Below are 21,754 nucleotides of genomic sequence, written 5' to 3' on the forward strand. Positions count from 1 at the left end.
TAGGTTAAATGTTACCTGACTCTATTCAGAGGCTACATCTTCTGAAATTAAGTATAAACTTTTAAAAATCTGAATAGTCAGAACAGTATAGAGAGCAATAATTATTAAACCTTCCTCCACCAATTAACTTTCTGAAATCAGAAATGAAATGACTGTGTGTCTGTATAAGCATGTGATAGCAGATTTCTAACTCAATTTTCAAACTTAGATTTTTCACTGTTGATTTTTTTTTTGTTGGTTTGTTCTGTTTAAGAACCATAGGAAGAATATGCCTTTCCATGATCTTAAGTTTTATTCATAATGCTTTTCTGTTTATGTTAGGAATTAATAAGTTGTATAGAAAATAAAGAACTACATTTTTATGAGAAGAGGGAAAACTAGTTTGAAGTGGGTAAAGATAAAATGCCCACTTGGTTATTGAGAAATCTTGATTCTTTTTAAGGCTGCAATCCCTCTTTTCTTCCTGGCCAAAAATAGAAATGACTAAGTTCCCCAAAGTGTGCCATAAATAAAAGAATCAAAAGTGAGTTAAAGTTTTCATTGTGATTACAATATACTACTTGTTTGGATAGGAAAAAACCCCACAGATTTAAAAACTGAATAGTAAGTTCTTGGTTTGTTTACCAATAGAAGAACTCTTGCTTTCTCTTCTAACAAAAACAGATAGCTTACCACAATGAATCGTAGAAAAATATTTCTCTGAGGACAAATAAGATGTTTAGAAAGCAGCTGGTAAAGACTTTTGGTGTGGAAGAAGGATGCCGACCTTCCCCACACCTGGGACGTCCCTCCTCACAATGAAACCGCAGTGTTCTTGCACCCAGGAGGAACCTTCTAGAAATTGCCATATTAGGGTACGTTGCCAAGGACACTCAGGCTTTAATCTGAAAACTCTAGTTATAAAGAGCTTGATTTGTAGAGAAATAATTATTCTTTTTTTTCATTTTGAGTCCTCAGGCATTTAAGGAAATGCTTTCAGCCAGAATATGGTCATGAATCTTTTAAATCCATTTGTAAAATTATTTTGCTTCTTATGTAAAAAGTTGAAATATTGACTAGTGATAAAAATTTCTTCCTACACAAATGTTTTTCAAGCTCATTTAGCCCCGACCTTACTAAACATTAAGCACAATTTTTCTGAAATATTTCTTCAAGTCCCAAAATGAACAAGTGAGATTGAGAAAAATCACTAAGCAGCATGTATTAGGGAAGTGAAAGAAGGTTGTATGTTAAAATTATCTTCCATTCCTACAATTACAAATGTCATTTTAAAATCTTAATTTTATGTTGGAGGATAGTTGGTTTACAACGTTGTGTTAGGTGACTCAGTTATACATATACATATATCCATTCTTTTCTAGATTCTTTTCCCATGTAGGTTTTTACAGAGTATTGAGTAGAGTTCCCTGTGCTATACAGAAGGTCCTTGTTGATTATTTTATATAGAGAGAAGTCTGACATTGACAGATTGATTAACTGAAGGCAAACTTATCTTTTTTCTCTTTTAAATATTCATCAGTATTCCTACCACAAAACTTAATTGTCACTTAACCTTAGTAAGACTGAGAGAGAGAAGGTGAAAATTCACTTTATCCATTCCAGGCAGGAAGCTGGGAGGAGGGTAGACATTTAGGATTCTGAATGAGATTTGCAGAATGCTTTAAGAAAGCTCCAAAGTAACTATGAATTCAAGTCTAAAGTAAGACATAAAATAGTAGATAAAGTTTAAAAGCAAACTTGTCAGATGATAATATCATCCTATGACTAATCACAAATCAATTAGTTTATGTGCTAGAGTCTTTTTCTATTAACTACCCTGGAAGAGACAGTAATCTACTTAGTGCCAAGTGAAAATGTGCCTGGTAGGGGAGGGGAGAGGGGGGAATTCTGTATCAATCGATGTCATCTAACGTGATGCATTGTCCAACCAGTGTTCAATTTCAAATAAAACATAATATTGGAGTCTTCTCCAGATAGTCTCTAATTTATAATTTTTCAAATAAGAGTTTCACGAAAATATAATATTCTAAAATTTGCCCATTTAAAGTGTATAATCCAGTGGGTTTTAGTAAATTCAGTTGTGCAGTGATCACCACAATCAAGTTTATAATATTTTCATCACCCCTCAAAGAAACCCCGGGCCTTTTAGTTATCACTCCCTGCCTCCGGCTCCTTTGAGCCCTGTACCCCCAGCACCCCTAAGCAACTGATAATCTCTTTTCTGTCTGTGGATTTGCCTATTCCGGGTATGTCATATAAATGGAATCACCTAGTATGTGATCTCTTGTGACTGGTTTCTTCTCTCAGTGTAATGTATTTTCAAGGTTTAATGTCTAATCAAAAAGCCAACTTTCATTTGGGAAGAATGTCAAACTAAGAGAAGAGTTACTAAAGATAAAAACTGTACACAAAAGGGGGAAGGTGGTGGGGGAGAAATGGATTGGGAGTTTAGGGTTATCAGATGCAAACTATTATGTATGGAAAGGATAAACAACAAGGTACCAGTGTATAGCACAGGGAACTATATTCAATATCCTGTGATAAACTGTAGTGAAAAAGAATACGAAAAAGAACATTATGTGAAACTGAATCACTTTGCTGTAGAGTATAAATTAGCATAACATTGTATATCAACTATACTTCAATAAAACATATTTTTAAAAATTTGTACAAACTGCATATATCATTTTTCTAAGATATATTGCTAATCAGATGTCTAAAGGCTTTCAATGTCTTTGTTACTGCGGCAAAAAAATGTTTAAAATTATATTTATTTAATGAATGCTTATAAGGAACTTGGATTGCCTTTTTGAATCTTCTTAAAATGACTTAAAACCCAAGGGCTAACTCAGTGGTAGACACATATTTAAAACAGGCCAACTGATTTTTTTATGTGCCCAGCAGTACATGAGATTGTAAGACTCTAGAAACTGAAATGAACTGAAAAGAATACACAAAAAACAGGATTTCAGGAGGCCAAGAAGATACCAAGTTCTTTCCCATCTTTCTTATTAAATCAGACTCATAATCAATAAGCATTTATTAAGTACTTTACCTTGTGTCCAAAAGTGATAGAAAGTGATATACAGAGAAATAGGACAAGTAGTCAATTGTAACAAAAATAACCGACTGCAATATATTATAGCCTAAACTCTGTAAGCAAAATAATGAAAAATAGCTATAATTAATGTGCATAAATAAGGCACAAACAATTCTTTCTGGGAGGAAGCCACTCCAAAAATCTCAGAAGGGGTTATACCTCCAGAAAGCTTTGAGAGGTTTTTTTCCTATTGGTCAAACATCTTAAAGATGTTCTAGGTTATGTCTTTTTTATGGAAAAACTGATAAAATTAAGAGGTTTCTTTCCTCTGAAATGTTATTTTTTTATGAATAATCAGGGAGCTAGGACCCCAAGGAAGCTTTTTTAGTTTGTGTTTTAGAAAAAATAGTACTTGGGTACCCTAAATTTAAACTGGAATACATTATAACTTTCTTCTATGTTGCAACAATTTTATTGCACATCATTAACAATTTACTACTTCTAATATGTTAAAGCAGTGTTTTCCAGCCCTGGAAATGGCCCCACTAGGATGCTTGTAATACAAATCTGTGACTCTCTCCAGGTGGAACAGAATCTCTGCTGTCAGAAGTCTGGGAAACTTTGGAGCATGTTCCCCCAGGAGTTCATGATGATAAGCTAAATTTAGAATTCTGTTACCATATTTGTTATCAAAGCTTAGTTTATGGACATAGAAAGTGTCACTGCAAAAATATTGAATGAAAAGCATGTTGCCCTCAGTCTTCAAGACAGGCTGAAGTGCTATAGTAATCTAAGGGGACTGGAAGCCTTTAGGCAGTGGAAGAATCATCAGTGGCTAATAGGAAGATGGTAGAATGGTGTTTTTGCCTGTGTGAAGCCATGTTAGCATAGTGGAATTGTAGAAAAAGCATAAATTGTGGAATCAAGTGATCCAGTCCTTCCTAGATTTGTGACTCTGGGTGAGTCAATTCATCTCTCTGAATGTCATCATCTTTCAGTAAAAAATTTAAAAAAAAATTAAAAGAAGTTTATAATAGCCAGGACACGGAAGCAACGTACATGTCCATCAATGGAGGAATGGATAAAGAAGGTAATGGTACATATATATGATGGAATATTACTCAGCCATAAAAAAGAATGACATAATGCCATTTGCAACAACATGGTTGGACACAGAGATTGTTATACTGAATGAAGAAGTCAGAGAAAGATAAATATTATATGATATCACTTCTATGTGGAATCTAAAAAAAAAATGGTACAAATGAACCTATTTACAAAACAGAAAAACACAATAGTAAAGAAACTTACAGTTACTGAGGGGGAAAGGAAGGGGAGGGGTAAATTGGGAGATTGGGATTGACATATACACACTATTATATATAAAATAGATAACTAATAAGAACCTACTGTATAGAACAGGGAACTCTATTCAATACTCTGTAATGACCTTATGGGAAAGGAATCTAAAAAAGAGTGAATACGTGTATATGTATAACTGATTCATTTTGCTATACACCTGAAATTAACACAATATTGTAAATGAACTATACTCCAATAAAAATTAATTTAAAAAAGAAAGAAGTAAGAACATCTAACTAGTAGGGTTATTTTAAAGATTAAATTGAAGTATGTATATAAAATACTTTTGAAGTAATGTATAAACATTAATTACATTTTGTAAAACAGTGAATCAGTTTTCCATATTCATGTCCTTTAAGAAACAATATCAACTTTTTTTTAAAGGAACCAACATACCACTGTAAATTTATTATGCAAATCCATTATATCTGAAAATAAATCCACAAAAGAAAAAATTTTTCTTTTTGGTGTACTACTCCAGGTTGTGGCAGTTTTTATATTGTCACAATTTTAGGTCTTCTCCTTACAGAAAGTTCTTGCTCTAAAAGACTTGAAGATATTTGCAAATGCCTGGTTTAGAGAATACCTACAGATATATGAAATAGTAAAGTAAGAGAGTTTGAAGATCATTTGAATTCAAGAAAGCTATTTATGAAAATATTTAAAACTGAGGGAATACGACTAGACAGTTTGAGTACCTTTGAGAGTCCAGTTAATTGTAATTTAGAATGGAAAGAATCTTAGAAACAGTGTCTGCCTGGATAACACAAATTCACATCAATTAATGATTTAAAATCCTCTCTCTGAACAAAGGCCTTAGTATGGTGATAATATACAAATGGTAGCAAACAAGTCAATATTTTATTATATGTAAATAAGTTCCACAGATGGAAACTTGCAGTCACAGCCCTTTGTTGATGGTGATGGGGACAAAAGGAAGATGGAAAAGGAAGGGATTTGTGGCAGCCAGAATTTCAAGGGAACTCATCAAGTTAGAAGGCGGAATGAGTTGGGGGATGGGATGAGCAGAACTTGGCCAAAAAGCCTGATCCCATTAAAAGACAAAGGGTCCCCACAAGTCAGGGAGTTAGCCCTGGCTACCTAGAGGAGCAGCACACTGTTGCTCCGGTGTTGTCACAGCCACAAACACTTTAGGTGATGGACTGCATTCTCTAGCTTTGGCTTCGGGGTCCAGATCCCCTAGACTGATTATGTGAAACTTCAGTTTCCCCACCGCTAAAACAAACACAAATGTATATATATATATATATATGTATATATATATATATATATATATATATACACACACATACATTTTTCCTTTCATACACACTTCTGTTTTTATTACACATACATAATTGTTTACAAGACATACAATAATTGTATATAATAAATTGTGTGCAATATAGTGTTTATATTTTATATAATCATTTCTATATTTTATATAAAATATAGAAATTATATTGAATCACCAATATTATATCCCATATATTAGATACATGCTGCCTAGGAGTAGTTACAGCTAACAATATAGCTTTAACTATTTGGCAGCAGAAGAAAGAATTCACTTCGATGACATAGAAGCAGATCACTGAAGGGTTAGTGAACCTGAGCGATCCGTCTGCCCGCTCTCTCCTCTTCGCCCCCACCTCGCTGGCCAGGCGCCCCCTCCCGCCCCAACATGAGCCCCCCAGCAGCGAAGCTGAATGCGTTCAGAGAGCCCCCACCCCTACCCCACTCAGAGCCACTGCCCAGACCCAGCTGTCAAGGTAAACAACCCCAGTGTTTAACAGTGAATAATGTCAATAAACCACTTATTGTTGAGTTGATGCTTATCTGTGACAGTTCTCATCTAATATCACTCATAATATCCATTAGTATATCCTTTTTAAAAATTAAATAAGGAAATAGGGATCTAAAACTGCAACGTGAGGAGAGGACTGCAGGTTTAAGGCCAGCCTTCCGTCGAGGGCAAGGGGCTGAGGTCTGACCCCCCCGGGTCTGGGGTGGGATTCCGGGATGCGGTTGCGGTGGGAACAGCCCTCGAACCAGGGGGCTGAGGTCTGCGGCGGGATACGGAAAGCAGCTCGGAGCTTTGGGAGCAATTGAGAGCAGGTTGATGTCTGTGGATCCTCCTAATAAAAAGTGTGAGCTCGTGTGAATATTTTGCTTGACTTCGTTATTTTATTTTTCTAGGTTTTTTTCTTTTTCTTTTCCTTTTTTTTTTTTTTTTGGATTTTAAAAGTGTCAGTGGGTGACAGATTTGGAATAAAGGGGAAACCTGATCCTTCTGTGCGGCTACTTTCAGAAGGTCCGTTCCGGACCACCCTTCATTCTCATCAGCTTTTCAAGCCCGGAGGAGTCATTTTCCCTCCAGAAATAGTGACCCGGGCGAGGAGGGAGCGGGTGGGGCTGGGCTCGGGTCTTCAGATCTCCAGGCTGTTTGCGGTGGGCGGTGGGATCTCGCTAAGTCCACCCGCAGGTGGTTGGGCCGACATGCCTTCCTCCAGCTCCTGGCTCCAGGTGAGCGCTGCGGTCCCACCTCCTCGGCAAACACCTTCAAAGAGCCCGCTGCAGATACCAAGATGGCCTTCTCCAAACACAGCGAGATTGTGGAGGGGGGCTAGGTGAAAATCATATTCTTGATCACAAACAAACACAATTAACTGGCAACTGGATTAAGATACCTAATCAGCCCAAATTATTTAGAGGCTCTTGTAACCATCACCCTTCTTTTGAAAGTGCTTAGTTACTCTGGGAGATAATACTCTGTTAATGAAATACGTGTCCAGAGGGGGCATTCCTCTTCTTAAAGTGACAGGATGAGGCTTTAGCTAGGAGCGATACAAGCTCTCAGGGAAAAGGGTGTTTTCAAGAAAAATGAATGACTGTGCAAAAGACCAACCAGTAGTCAAAGCCTCTGCAGCTTTGGCAGGGGGAAATCCTCTGATGAGCTGTCTTGGGCTGTGTTTCATTCATTCAACAAATCTTGTTGATGTATCCCTGGGTTCAGGGATAGGGCAGTGCACAGCACCCATAGTATCTCAGGGAGTTAGCATTTTAATGGGGAAAGAGAGACAATAAACCGATTTAAAAACGTGATGACTGCCAGGAACAGGTACTTTAGGAAATTATAAACCAAGTGGGAGAAGTGAGTCTGACAAGTTTGTGGGGGCAGTGGCAGACATTGACTATTTTAGGTAGGATGGTCTCCTGGAATTGGTGTCTTTGGAGGAGGGGGCTAACCATAGCAGAATCTGGGGGACCTTGGTTCCACACAGATGGAAGAGATTGTAGGCTTCAAGGAGGAAGGAACTTGGCATGTTTTAGAAGCAGCCAGAGGCCAGTTGGAATATAGCGAAGGAGGCAGAGAGCAGTGACAGAGGGGTAGACAGAAAGGAGAGAGCCCCTGAATGTGAGGTGTATGTGGCTGTACAATGCACTTGCATCGGAAATGTTCACTAGTAAAATGTACCCAACTCAAAGGCTAAGTGGAGGTGTTGGAAAGTATTTACTGATTTTCTTCATAAATATACTATTATAATTCGTTTGTTACATACAATAAGTATTGGCAAAATCAAATTAGCAGAGGTCCTTGAACTACTGAAGACTTAACCTGCTCTTAAGAATTAAAGCTTCAGTATGAACGACCACCCTAAAACTGAACTGGTATATTAGATATGTTTGGTGAGTCTCACTACATATAATGCCCAAACCAGTTAATACATACCCATATGATTAAATATTTGTTCAAGCATTCATGCTTCTAGTCTTTGCTTAACTAGAGCCTGCCTTTTCTAGCCCTGGGATGTTTTATCATCACACTTTCTGTAGAAAGGACACAGTAACATTTTCCTCCTTTAGCTTTGGAAAAAGAGGAAAGATGAGTCAAGGAGAGAGATCCTTGTTAGGTGTCCATGGCTGTCCATTGCAGCTGAACTTGGACTCGCTCACCTTCAGGGTTGTCCTGAGCTCTGCAAGGAGAAACAGCCATGGAAGGCGGGGGGGAGGGGCTGAGCCTCATCTGAAGGCTCAGGGGATTGGTCTTCATGTTAACATGGTTCCACAGAACTCTCTCTCTGAAGATGAAAATGACTCATGGGAATTCAGTCATGCATAGAAGCAGTGTAAATTAGATTGGCCAACCTCTGAACTTGGGGCAAGTCATGAAATCTAACTTGGTATGCATTATTTTCTTCATTTAAGATCATGGAGAGTAATGTGTGTGTGGGTGTGGCTGACAAGAGGGGAGAGGCTGCGTACTTACGAAGTATTTCCTCAAAACTGCCACAAATTCTGTGAACGCTTCTGAAAAGATATTGTTTAATTCTTACTGCCCTTTCTTATCATTTTTAGTAAAAAAGCCTATTAGGTCAAGCCAATTTCTAGTTTTTGTTCTGGCCATGACTGAAAAGAAACATTTTTTTGGATTTTGAGATCAAACTTATAGTCTCAAAACTGTGTGTGACCCCACTCCAAACAGACAAAAATAATCCCTTGTAATTTTGTTTTTAATTGAATCCTGAGGAATTTGCCACCAAGGAAAGGCAGTAAAGAAGGAACTTTTGTTATTGTAGTTTCTGGTCACATTTTATGCTTAAAATAATTGAAAAGTGGCTTCCCTGGTGGTTCAGCAGTAAAGAGCCTGCCTGCCAATGCAGGAAACTCAGGAGACTTGGGCTCAATCCCTGGGTCAGGAAGACCCCCTGGAGGAGGAAACGGCAATCCACTCCAAGGTTCTTGCCTTGGAAATCCCGTGGACAGAGGAGCCTGGCTGGCTACAGTCCACGGGGTCGCAGAGAGTCAGACATGACTGAGCACACACACACAATTTAAAGATAAATTTAAGCAAGTAATTATTATGTTTTTGCCTTGCTTTTGAACATGGAAAAAGTGGAGCGCTGCAGGAGACCTGCAGAGGTGCTGGCCTGGAAGTCAAGAGCAGGCAGGTGGGGTGGCCGGGATTACAGCAAGCAAATGGCAGGTATATTAGGGTAGTGGGAGCCAGGTTCTTTACATTCAGAAAAGGCATTTAGAAATACAGAGAGGCAGCAGGCTAGCAAGAACCCTCATATGTTGGATCAGAATTGGAGGAATCTTCAAGTAACTCAGAGTTTTAATAATTTGGGGAGGAAGATAAAAATAGCTACAGATATATGCAAGATGCACACACATATATATATACTGCTGAGAGTATCTAGAAATGATGATAGCCCAGTACTCATGAGAACCCAGATTCTCGTTTCAAACACCCTCTTTCATTAAAAGATGCTCTCAACTCACGCAGAAATGACTGAATCAGGGTTAAGTCAGGAAAATACAAGATGAACCTGGAATTTCTTTCTTTCTTTCTTTCTTTTTTTTTTACTTTTTGAACGCCTCATGTGGCTTGTGGGATCTTAGTTACCCAGATCAAGGATCAAACCCACTCCCCTTGCACTGGAAGCATGGACTGCCAGGGATGTCCCAAGCCTGGAATATTTTGTTATGCTAAAGTATAAAGAAATAGTCAAAGAATGATTAGGACAAATCAAAAGGATACAGGAGCTAGCTTAAAAGGTGACCCACATGCCAAATCGGTGACAGGCTGAGCATTCAAACAAATAATATTAATTAAGGACAATAAAGCACTGAGCGAAGAAGGAACCTATGGCCTATGCTAATATAAAGGAAAGGAAAACTTTCTTACAGCAGAAGAAACACATAAATACAGAGGAATGATGGGAATTCAAAACCACCCTTTGTCACCCATCTTAGCAGATGCTAAGGCAGGTGGGTGAAGGCTTGATGAGGATATTGGTATAACATAGGGCACAGTTCCCCCTACAGAAAATACTTATCCATTGCATTGGGGGAAAATGATGATTTGAAGCTAGAGAAACTGGGCAGACACCAGCTAGTCAGGTGGTCAAGGTTAACTCAGCAGTATGATGAGGCTTCAGACAGCCTCCCTTGTCATGCTCTGGGAGGGGCACATCACCGTCTCTGTAGTTTTCCTGCCAGGAACGCAGGAGCCCAGACCAGACAGACTGCGTGTGAGACCCTTATGGAATAAAAGACCTGCACTCTTGAAAACCATAAAGAACTATTAGAAAAGATGGAAGTCTAAAGAGACATGGTACCTAGGGGCAATGTGTGATCCTGGATAGAATGTTGGACCAAAAGAAAGAGACTTTGTTTGTAAAATGTGAATTGGGCAAGCAGCTTAGGTAGGAATGCTATTTCCAAATAACCAATTTGTTGGCTATTTGATGGCTGGTTATATGGGAGAATGTTCTCTTGAGTATTTAGACTGAGTGAGACATTATGTCTCAGCCTGCTCTCAGGTGGTTCAGAAAAAAGGCTAATCGCACACATTCAGACATACACACATAGGTATTAATATATAACATGCTATATAGATGTAGTACGTATTTAGGTAGTATCTACAATGTATCGGTATATGTCAGTATGCTCTATGATAAATATGACTACATATTTATATTGTTATATCCATTTAATTACTTTTTTAAAAAGAGAGCAAGAGAGACAGCAAATGTAGGGAAATTTTTGTTGTTGTTTTAAATCGAGATGAAGCCAAAAGAGGTAAAATGCTAAGAAATTGGAGAGTCTTCTTTATCTATTCTTGCAACTTTTCTGTAAGTTTGAGGTTATTTTAAAATAAGTGATTTAAAAAGAATGCTGTGTACCAGAATAGCTGTATGAGTAACAAGTGCATTCATATATTAGCATTTAATATATGTTATTTCCTATATAAGCCATTCCCCTGTGTCCAAGCTCTCACTGGGGTAATTTTACAGAACCTGAAGAGTAAGGGTGGGTTATGCAGTTCTTTTCAGCCCTAGGACTCCCTGTATATGTCAGGTGAGTTCCAAGGAAGTGTTACATATTAATAATAAGAAAGTGTAAAAAAAAGAACCAGGTGTCTGTTTGTCTCCAAATTTCAGTTTTAAATTAGCCACTGGGGAGAAAGAAGAAAAAAAAAAGTAACCACTGAAATAATCGATATTTACTAAAATAATGGCTGTTCAGTAAATCCAGAGCCTTAGTTCACAAAAACAGAACCTGGTTTGTCCTGGACGAAAGGTGGGACCTGTTGTGCAGTAACTTTTAAAACATTTTTGCTTTCAGAACAGCAGCATTCCATTATTACCCAAAGCAGTACAGTCTTCTTTACAATCTCTATTTCCATTTTATCTCAATTTGCTAGTTTTCTTTAATGTACAAAAAACCTTCTCTGAATGTCCATAGACCCATACATCTGCAGACACATGAGCCCTGTTTCACTGAGCACTCTTATTCTGCAAAACTGAGTGATCATTTGTTCTCTTTTTTACCTGGAACAGTGGGTAAGAGATTGGATATTTTCTCCTTTCTTATCTGAGAACACTGAAAATGAGGCAGTTTGAAGTGACTCGCAATTACCTGGCAGAAAGTTACTGAACAATAAAGACAAGAATTTGGGATCTTTTCATACTGAAAGAGCTAGGCAGGGCATGTACATTCATGGGTCTTTTTTCCTTTAAACATATGAGTCCTGGGCATAGTTCTCAAAATTAAACTTCTCTCTGTGCCTTTAGGAGAAGAATTCAACCCAGGTTAAATGCTCACTGCAAGGTGCCTTTGAATTTCAAAGATCTTTTAGTGGAGTACTGAATGTTTTACAATTCTGTGTATTTTTTTTTTCCTGGCCAGTCTTAATAGAGTTTTAGAAGACTGACATGCATAAAACACTCTTTACCACCAAAGTAAAAATGTTGACATTTCAAATGTAATTAGAAAATGCACAATAGTTAATACACCTCTAGAAAAGCTTTTGCCAGCATAACAAATAATTTTGATTAAAACATGATAATGTTAGTTATTACTCATTATCACAGATGTTACAATATTTTTTTCCTTGAAAACATTTGTTTTAGCTGCTACAATGTACATACATTCAGTATCATGGTCACCTTTTCTTATATATTCTCCCAGTATGTCTTCATGTGCACACATTCATTAATTTAAATTTTATTTTATTATGAAATACCTGTGTAACACTTACTATGTGTTAGGTCATACTCTAAGCCGTTAGTGAACAATTAGCTCATTTAATCCACATAAAATTCTCTGAGACCATTACTATAATTCTTCATTTTACAGAGTTGGTACAGAAAGATTCAGCAATATGTCCAAGGATGCACAGCTGGTGAGCTGCAGAACTAGGGTTCAATCCCAAGGAGTTTGACTCCTAAACCTGTGGTTGTAACCAATATACCATGCTGTAATGTGCCTTAGATTTACTGGTACTGGGGGAATTATTGGTTGATTAAATGAACAGATGATTCTCCCGTCTCTTAGACTGGTTTGAAAACAAGGAAATCACCTAATTGCTCCATGCTGTAATTTCCCACTTCATAAAACAGAGTTGATAATATTTGCCATCCATTTCTCTCCCAAACAACAGTATACATGAAGAGAATTTACCTAGCTGCTACATGTATGTTTTGCTCCAAAGGTTTGGTCAGCTATAGGTGTAGAGGAGGCCAGCAGCTTAGACTTTAAACATGTGACAATGCCACACAACTCGATATAGTTAACTATGTCTCTTTCAGTCTGAATGAAGTACAAGAGCAGAGCTTCAGAGAGCTCAACTTCTTTATATCTGAACTTTATCCCCGTATAACTTTGAACTGTTTTCATTTTTTCAGCTGAATTAGAATTTGTTTGTATAAAATGATACTCAAAATATATGAGATGTCATCTCGGGCTTTGATTATGTGATCTAATAAAATACCTAATTACAAATCTTCTAAATGAAAATGTTTTCTTGTTACAGCTCTGCAGCTATGATATTTAAAAAACAAAACAAAATGATCCTGCGATCGTGATCTGATTAGGAACTACACTGGAAGTTTCTGTGCTAAAGTCCTTAACCCATGCCTTCCTACGTTCTGGTTTTATTGAGTTTCTACAAATCCCATAAGGTCTATTCACTGGCACAGACAGGGCATGGAAAGAAACTCAAGACCCACCACTGTTAACAGCAAGGGCAAATAGCTGGTCTGAGAATCCTTGCTCAATCTCCTTCTCTGTTGCCCTGCCTCCCTCCAGGGCTCTCCTGACACTCAAATGAGTTAACCTACAAGAAACTGCTTTGTAAACTGTAATCTATGACTACAAAGAAATTAACACCAAAGGTTTGGGTTTTGAAAAGTCCCCAAAAGACAGAAATCTATGTATGCATATATCCACATGCAAAATTTTCCAAGTACATTCTTAGCCTGGACTTACATGCTGAGTGGGTTCAGAAAAGCCAGAGGACTGGACCTCAGAAAAGGTGAGATTTCAGGTGTTTAGTGCCTGGAGATTGAACCTCTGGCAAAGGAGAGGGTGAGAGAGGATATTGCAGGCCTGAAGTCTGATGACTGTGTGTCTACACAGATGTGTCTCAGATGCAAACAGAGGTTTACAGGGATAATTCTTAGTGCCTTGCCTCCAAAGAAGATGACTCCACAATCTAATCAAGAACAACTGTGGCAGTCTGGATGGCAGGGGATTTTGGGGGAGAACGGATACATGTGTATGTATGGCTGAGTCCCTTTGCTGTCCACCTGAAACTATCATAATATTGTTAACTGGTTGTACTCCAATACAAAATAAAAAGATTTTTTAAAAAAACAATTATTATAGTATCCCTGAGCATTTACTACAAACCAATGGACTGTGTATGCAAGAGGGATATAAACAGGCTGTTGAGGTGAGGGATAAACTGGGAGACTGGGATTGATGTATGCATACACCATATATGAAATAGATAGCTAAGGACCTATGGTATAGCATAGGGAACTCAACTCAATACTTTGCAGTGACCTATATGGGTAAAGAATCTTCTAAGAAAATGGATATATGTATAACTGATTCACTTTGCTCTACATCTGAAACTAGCACAGCATTGTAAATCAACTATATTCCAGTTAAAAAAAAAATAAAGAGGCCATTAAAGAGTGCTGATAAAGCTGTTGGCAAGGTCTAGAAATGGGCAAAGAAGAAAATTCATGTAACCGAGGTCAACCGAACACTGACTGCAGAGGAATCCAACAGGACTCAGGTTCTCTGCTGTTTAGAAACACTGGAGCTGACTCTGGCTCCATTTCCAAATCTGATAGGCTTGTGGTTGTGGTTCAAGTTGCACGGGAGGGTGGGTAATGAGTGTGTCAGGAGTGGCCTGTCCTATAGCCTATTCACTTTGATCATTCCCATGATCACAGGATGCACACCTTGCCCTAACCAACCACCTGGCAAAATCCAGCCCTGCTGACTAGGGAAGCTTGGCAAGCCAGTTTACAGGGTAAAAGGCCACCGATTGCAGGACCTCTACTAGAGAAAAAAAAAAAAAAAAAATTCAGAGCGCTTGGCCTAGAGGTGTCAGCATCACCTTTCCATGCCAGGAACAAGTAATTGAGGTAGAGAGGGCCTAGATTCTACCTGGGCTGCACGCGAATCAATCAGAGGGGAAGACTAATGGTACCGCACTGGGCATTTCTAAGATGCAGGGGCCTTGTCTGCTCCCCTCTGGGGGAAGAGGGGGGCGATGTGCAGGTGTCTGCTCCCGGGGGACGTCCTGCTGCTGCTAAGCCTGTCTGCTCAGCTGACGACACAGCTCCACCAGGAAAGCCCGGGCCTTTCCTGGGTGCAAGGAAAGTGGGACTGGGGTGTCAGCAGAAGTGGGCGCACAGGAACGGCTACTGAGATTGCAGTTAGAGCTCAGAGAGGCCAGAGATAAAGTGGGTGGTGAGCAGACTAGTGTGCGGCCGTAATCCGTCCTCGGGATGAGCTGGTGCCTTGCCTTCACCCCTGATGCCTCCCCCTGCGGAGTCTGAGGTTCTCCAAGCCGGGGAGTAAGGGGAAGCTGTCAGCACTCCCACCCGGGGACCCAAGCTGGGGCGGGAGGCGGAGGGGGGAATACAAGAAACACCCCCCGCGGACCAGTTTCTGAGCAGGGAAACGGACCGGGAACAGCGCATTTCCTGCTTCTCCTGTGCAAACCCCGGGCGCGGCCGAGCGGGAACTGGGTGACGGCCCGGGAGTCGCCGGCTGCTGGGGCGGGGTTCGGGGAGACCTCGAGGGGTCCGCGGACCAGGCGGGATGCTGGGGCGGGATGCTGGCGGAGGGCGTGGGAGCAGAACTCAAGTCTCCTGTCCTGGTGCGGAGCGAGGGTCCCCAAAGCCCTCTCGGCCCCGCGGGAGAGGCGGGCGCCCCAAAGGCAGGGTAGAGCGCCAGGTGAGAGGTAGCGGGGCTCTGACCCTCGGGGGCCTCGCGGTGGGAGCTGGCGGCCGTGATCTCCTGGGCCCTCCTTCTTCCCCACCCCTCCCATCTCACCCGCGACTCTGAACCTCGCTTCGCGGACCCGCTGGGGACCCGCCGGGGGACCGGGAATACCCGCGAGCGATACGCAGAGCCGGCGCGCGGCCCTACCTGGGCAGTGCGGAGCCCCAGGCGCGCTCCGTGCGGCGCGCCGCCTTCCGCTCGGCTCCCGGAGGCCGCCGCGGGCACGCGACTTATAAACGCGAAGACCTGATTGTTGTTCTTTGTTCCGGGGATACCATTGTCTGTCGGTTCCCGGTGCCCGCGGCGTGCCCCCCCTTTCCCTCCGCCCTCGAGCCGAGCGGGGCTGCCCGGGTGCCCACGGCCTTCCCCGGAGGCCGAAGCGTCCTTCGTCCGGCTCCCGCTTCCCGAGCATCGAAACACAAAAGCCTGCAGGAAACCAGGGCCGGTGCCTGGTCACGCAGGGGTCCGAACCCCTGCTCACCACCTACCCGGATTCTTCGCTGCGCCCGCCGGCCACGGGCCCGGCGGGGTAACGGGCATGGCTTCGCACCGCGCTAGTCGCGTCCTTGCCCAGACTTTCCAGCCTTGGGCCCAGCCTGGGGACTGGGCATGGATTAGCAGCCAGAAGTCAGAGGTCCCAGTCCCCGCGCGCTCCGGCCACGCGGGCGGGTGGACACGGCTCCTCCTCGCCAATTTGTGTGCCCCCCTCCCCCCGCGTAAATCTCTCGTGATGAGAAAAGCAAGGCTAGCAGGAAGCCACTCCGGATGTTTGCTGCTTTTCATGTGGCATTTGTGGCTGGCTCTGATAACATCCAGAACTCGACTTCCAACGCCGCGTTTAGTTAAGAGACTGAAATAGAAGAGTCCACACACACCTCGTGGACGGTCTGCGGCGCCGCCACCCCCCACCCCAACACGCTCCCCTCAAATCTATGACAAAGGCAGGATCAGAAGCCTGGATGAAACACAGGTAACCGCCTGCAGGAGGGACTCGTCTTGGAAAGGCACCACAATTCCTCTCTTGTAAATATAAGTAAATCGTTACTTTATAACTCCAAGGGAGAGTGTTACAATAAGTAGGGGGTAGGGGGGACACCAAAATCTGAAGCTACATCTCCATCCTATGCATCCTGCGCTCTCACCTAATTTCTCAATATCTTAAAAAACAAAGAAAAAAAGCAGAAGTTAGACTCCAAGAACAAGTGCAGGTAATAACAAGAAACTCCCATCAGTTTCTCGACCTTCTTGGCACCTCTTCCTGTAATCAGGTGGCCAAGAGGCACCCAAGGATGAATAAAATGTACAGGGTAAACCTGTGCATATATATTTTTTGAATTCACACCTGGATTGCATTTCCTGTACCCTATGTTATTTTTTTTTATGGAATTCATCAAATAGATTCATCTAGAGAGATAAATGTAGTCTGGAACAGGCATTATTTTTGTTTGGTTTTTCCATCGATATTTTAAGAAAACTCCTATTAGTTCACAAAACTTTTGCCCTAACAGAAAATCCTGCTTTGAGACCTTTGGAAAATATTTATTACTTTGCAACAAAGTTAGATGTGATTGCCAAGAAAACATAAAGGAACAAGGCCCTACAGGTTTAATTTGTTCTCTCTATTCCTATAGTTTCCTTACTTAGATGATAACCAGTTGCAATGCAATTATGCTTAATTTTCAAGCCCATATTTTTCTCTTACGGAAAAATAAGCTCTTAAAGGAAAAGTGCATAATCAGTTAAATGTGTTTAAGATTATCAGTTGTTTCAAAACCATCTATTAAAAATAACACTTCTCTATTATTTCCTTAAGCAGATTAACTTTTTTTCTTGTCTGAATCTCAGAGACCCAGGAACCAGAACCACTTTTTGGCCACTGAAGGTGGGGGTGGGGGGCAGCCAACGTCACAGATCCTCAAGGAATTAAGTTGGCTTAAAACAAGTGTGCAGAAGTTCTTCGGAGAAATAGCAAACTCAGAGAAACTAAAGGCCAATTGCTTTCAAAGGCTTTTTCTTTGTTTTTATGAATGCCCCCAGTAAGCAGTCTTGATAGACTACTTGTCAAGCAATGCCACACTGCAAGCTTCAGGCCTTACCTCCCAGATCCCGGATGTAAGCCCTAGTTTCCATCATCTCTTCACAGTAAACAAAACAAATCTGTTGTGGAGATTGATAAAAGTTGTCTATTTATGCAGGAGCGGCTGTGGTCACTGCTTTAGCAAACAACACAACACGTAAACAAATACACAAATACAACAGCTTGGGTTAGTGGTTAATAGCACCAAGTCTAAGGGCAGACTTCTAGAGGTGAATTCCACTCCCCAGTGCTGTGCTAGTGGGCAAGGTCCTTAACGTCGCTGGGCCTCAGCTTCCTCTCCTGTAAGACAGAATGGGCTCTACCTCACAGTTATAAGGATAAACTTGTTGGCTGATGTTTGGTGCGCTGTATGTAAATTTGACAGAAGGGTTTATTTACAAACCCACAAAAAACTCCTCTCGAATTTAAACAGAAGTTTAAATCTTAAAAGTTTTCATTCCAGTCTTGAGAAACACTGAAGAACCCACCCCCTCCCAACACCTTAAACTGATTCCAAGGGCCACAAGTATTTTGTTCCTCAAAGGTTGCTTTATTTCCTCCATTCGACAGGCGTTTAGATAAATATCGCTATCTTTACCACATTTAAGAAATCAAAACTAAATCTTCCTTTTTTTCCTGAACACATAGGAGGACATTTTGTTAAGTTTTTTAAACATTTCCTGTACACATTTTCAAGGGTGGGTTAGTCTCTTTGGATAAAGCTTTAAAAAAAAAATTCTTCAGGATTTGTAATCTTGTTTTCGAAAGTAGAATTTACCTCGGACATAGCATTTAGAATATAATACAGGTACGTCGAGTCCTTGGGGAGAGAGTATTTTCCAGTTTGGAGACGATGTCCGTGGGACTCTGGGAAGAAGGCGAGCCCCCCACTGCTGAAACCTCCTCAGGTCCAGGTTGAATGGGTGCTTCCTGCTTCGATCCGGACTGCGGTGGCCAAGTATTTCTAGGCAGCAGGGTGATCAGCACCCTAGAAGGTTGATCAGGGGGTCCCTCTTGGAGGGTGGGAGCCGCCGACGCGGCGCCAAAGCCCGGCTCTAACCCGTTTTCTCAGGGGCAGGTGTCGCCCTGGGCGCGGGGCCGGGGAGGGGGGAAGGGCGGGCGTGGGTTTGAGCTGAAACTTGGGACCTGGGCTGCGGGCTGGGCGTGGGCCTAACGTCGCCGGCCGGCCCGCCCCCGCCGCTCCATTGGCCGGGTCTGTGCAGAAAAGGCCCGCGGCCGGGGGGCGCCCGCAGTGGCACTGGGCTGGCGGGGGCGCGGGTTGCGCCAGGGTCTGCGATCGATCTCTGCCAGGGACGCGGGCGGCTGGGTCCGGCCGGAGGACGCGAGCGGCCCGCCGGGCATCTCCTTTCTCGCTCCCCACCCCCTTCCCCCGGCAGGGGGAGGCGGCGTGTTCGGCGGAGGGTTGCGGGGCGCGGTGCCGGGCTGGAGCGCCATGAGCAGCCCGGATGCGGGGTACGCCAGTGACGAGCAGAGCCAGCCCCGGAGCGCGCTGCCCGCCGTGATGGCCGGCCTGGGCCCCTGTCCCTGGGCCGAGTCGCTGAGTCCTCTCGGGGACATGAAGATGAAGGGCGAGGCGGCGGCGAGCGGCGGGGCGCCGGCCGGGCCGGCGGGCCGAGCGAAGGGCGAGTCTCGCATCCGGCGGCCGATGAACGCCTTCATGGTGTGGGCGAAGGACGAGCGCAAGCGCCTGGCGCAGCAGAACCCAGATCTGCACAACGCCGAGTTGAGCAAGATGCTGGGTGAGTCCGCGCCGGGGCCCAGGCCCGGCGAACCTTGAGGCTTAGAGGGTGCGGACCTTGCGCCCGAGGCTGCGGGTGCGCGGCCCCCACGTCCCTCCCTGGGGACCCTGTTTCTTCCTGCTGCCCGCTCTCCTAGTCTCCAAGCGGCTTAGGGCCTTGGCCCCCGGGTTCACCGTCGGCCGCGGCTCCGGGGAGGCGGCTCCCCGTGCATCCCAACGGCGGCGAGGGCACCCTGGCGCGGGGCTGGGTGGGTCGTCCGTTCCCCCGACTCCTGCCTGGCCAGTTCCTCGAACGAGCGCGAGTGGTGAGCGGGAAGCCGCTTCCAGGAGCGACAGAAAGGCGGCGGGGGGAGGGATGGGGGGAATGTCTTGGAGGGCCCGAGATCTCTTCTCTTCCCCCAGTGCCCAGCCTCCAGAGCCCCAACCTTCAACCTTTCCCTTAATCCCTTCCCCCGCCCCGGGAGTGGCACCAGCCGAGGTCGCAGGGAGGCGGTAGTGCCGGGTTGGGCCTGGGAGCCGGGGCTCAGACGCTAAACCCGCGGCCCGGTCCACCCCGCGTCCCGCAGGCAAGTCGTGGAAGGCGCTAACGCTGGCGGAGAAGCGGCCGTTCGTGGAGGAGGCCGAGCGGCTGCGCGTCCAGCACATGCAGGACCATCCCAACTACAAGTACCGGCCGCGGCGGCGCAAGCAGGTGAAGCGGCTGAAGCGGGTGGAGGGCGGCTTCCTGCATGGCCTGGCCGAGCCGCCGGCGGCCGCGCTGGGCCCCGAGGGCGGCCGCGTGGCCATGGACGGCCTGGGCCTGCCCTTCCCGGAGCAGGGCTTCCCCGCGGGCCCGCCGCTGCTGCCCCCGCACCTGGGAGGCCACTACCGCGACTGCCCGGGCCTGGGCGCGCCCCAGCTCGACGGCTACCCTCTGCCCACGCCCGACACGTCCCCGCTGGACGGCGTGGAACCCGACCCGGCCTTCTTTGCCGCGCCGCTGCCCGCGGACTGTCCGGCCCCTGGGCCCTACAGCTACGCCCCGGCCGCGGACTACGCTGGGCCCCCGGAGCCACCGGGCGCGGGGCCCCTGCACCCGCGGCTGGGCCCGGAGACTGCGGGCCCCGCGATGCCGGGCCTCCTTGCGCCCCCCAGCGCCCTGCACATGTACTACGGCCCCGTGGGCTCCCCGGCGGCGGCGGCAGCAGGAGGCGGGGGACGCGGCTTCCAGATGCCGCCGCAGCCGCCCCCGCCCGGCCCGGGGCAGCCGTCGCCCCCGCCAGAGGCGCTGCACTGCCGGGACAGCGCAGAACCGGGCGCTCCGGCCGAGCTACTCGGGGAGGTGGAGCGCACAGAGTTCGAACAGTACCTGCATTTCGTGTGCAAGCCGGAGATGGGGCTCCCCTACCCAGGACACGACGCCGGCGTGACCCTGCCCGACGGCCATGGGGCCCTGTCCTCGGTGGTGTCTGATGCCAGCTCCGCGGTGTATTACTGCAACTATCCGGACGTGTGAGCCGTCTCCGCCCGCCGGGCCTGCAGCCAAAAGCGCGCACAGTGTTACACACCTCCCCAAGGATCGAGGGACACTCAGCCTCGGGTCGCATTGTGTTGTTTTTAAGTTGCCTTGGCGTATAATTTATGGTAATTTATTTTGTCTGCCACTTGAACATTTGAGGGGGGTGGGGAATAAAACGGGGGAGGTGGTGTCTGAAGATCGGTTCAGACCCTTGTTTCTCACAGTGGCCCTTGTCAAAACCCCATTTCCAAGTGCAAGTTCACAAGTTCAAGTTCACCAGTGGGTCCGGGAACAACTCGCTCCGTTTTTCAAAGCTTTATTGATCAACGAAATTTTTATCCTGGGTGTTTTTTTTTTCAATCTTTAAAAATAAAATAAAATCTGGAATTCTAACGCCTCTGTCACAAAGGCTAGTTTTTGAGATCCCTGTTAAAGTAACTATAACACTAAACATACAGTCACAGTGAATTTCTCATTCTCTTGTAATAGTAGACCTGAATGACTTTAAGGGGAAGCCCTCAAAGAAACATTTGGGCATCCCTAGTTGATTTGCTAGGGGAAAGGAAACTCACAGAATGAGCCTAACATGCATTTCAGGTGACCCTAGTCTCTACATAGTAATGGTTAATCATAATTCTCTTAACTATTTTCAGTTTTGTTATATCACTTTCAGACTCAGGAGAGTATCCAGGTAACTTTGGTTGA

The 21,754-nt window shown here is 44.4% G+C and overlaps 1 protein-coding gene across 1 annotated transcript; it reads left to right on the forward strand.

Annotated features, from left to right (window-relative positions):
- Positions 1-19,074: 19,074 nt before the first annotated feature.
- On the forward strand, positions 19,075-21,324 carry SOX17 (SRY-box transcription factor 17). Its single transcript, XM_068984054.1, has 2 exons — positions 19,075-19,552; positions 20,118-21,324. The coding sequence occupies exons 1-2, from the start codon at positions 19,246-19,248 to the stop codon at positions 21,044-21,046; spliced, it is 1,236 nt and encodes a 411-aa protein (XP_068840155.1). The 5' UTR covers positions 19,075-19,245; the 3' UTR covers positions 21,047-21,324.
- The last annotated feature ends 430 nt before the right edge of the window (positions 21,325-21,754 follow it).

Source organism: Capricornis sumatraensis, chromosome 11 (genome assembly GCF_032405125.1).
Source record: "Capricornis sumatraensis isolate serow.1 chromosome 11, serow.2, whole genome shotgun sequence".
NCBI classification, from domain to species: Eukaryota; Metazoa; Chordata; class Mammalia; order Artiodactyla; family Bovidae; genus Capricornis; species Capricornis sumatraensis.

Coding starts and splice junctions, on each gene's coding strand:
- SOX17 (XM_068984054.1), top strand. CDS start 19,246: ATGAGCAGCCCGGATGCGGGGTACGCCAGTGACGAGCAGAGCCAGCCC. Junction 19,553..20,117: donor CGAGTTGAGCAAGATGCTGG/GTGAGTCCGCGC, acceptor CGCGTCCCGCAG/GCAAGTCGTGGAAGGCGCTA.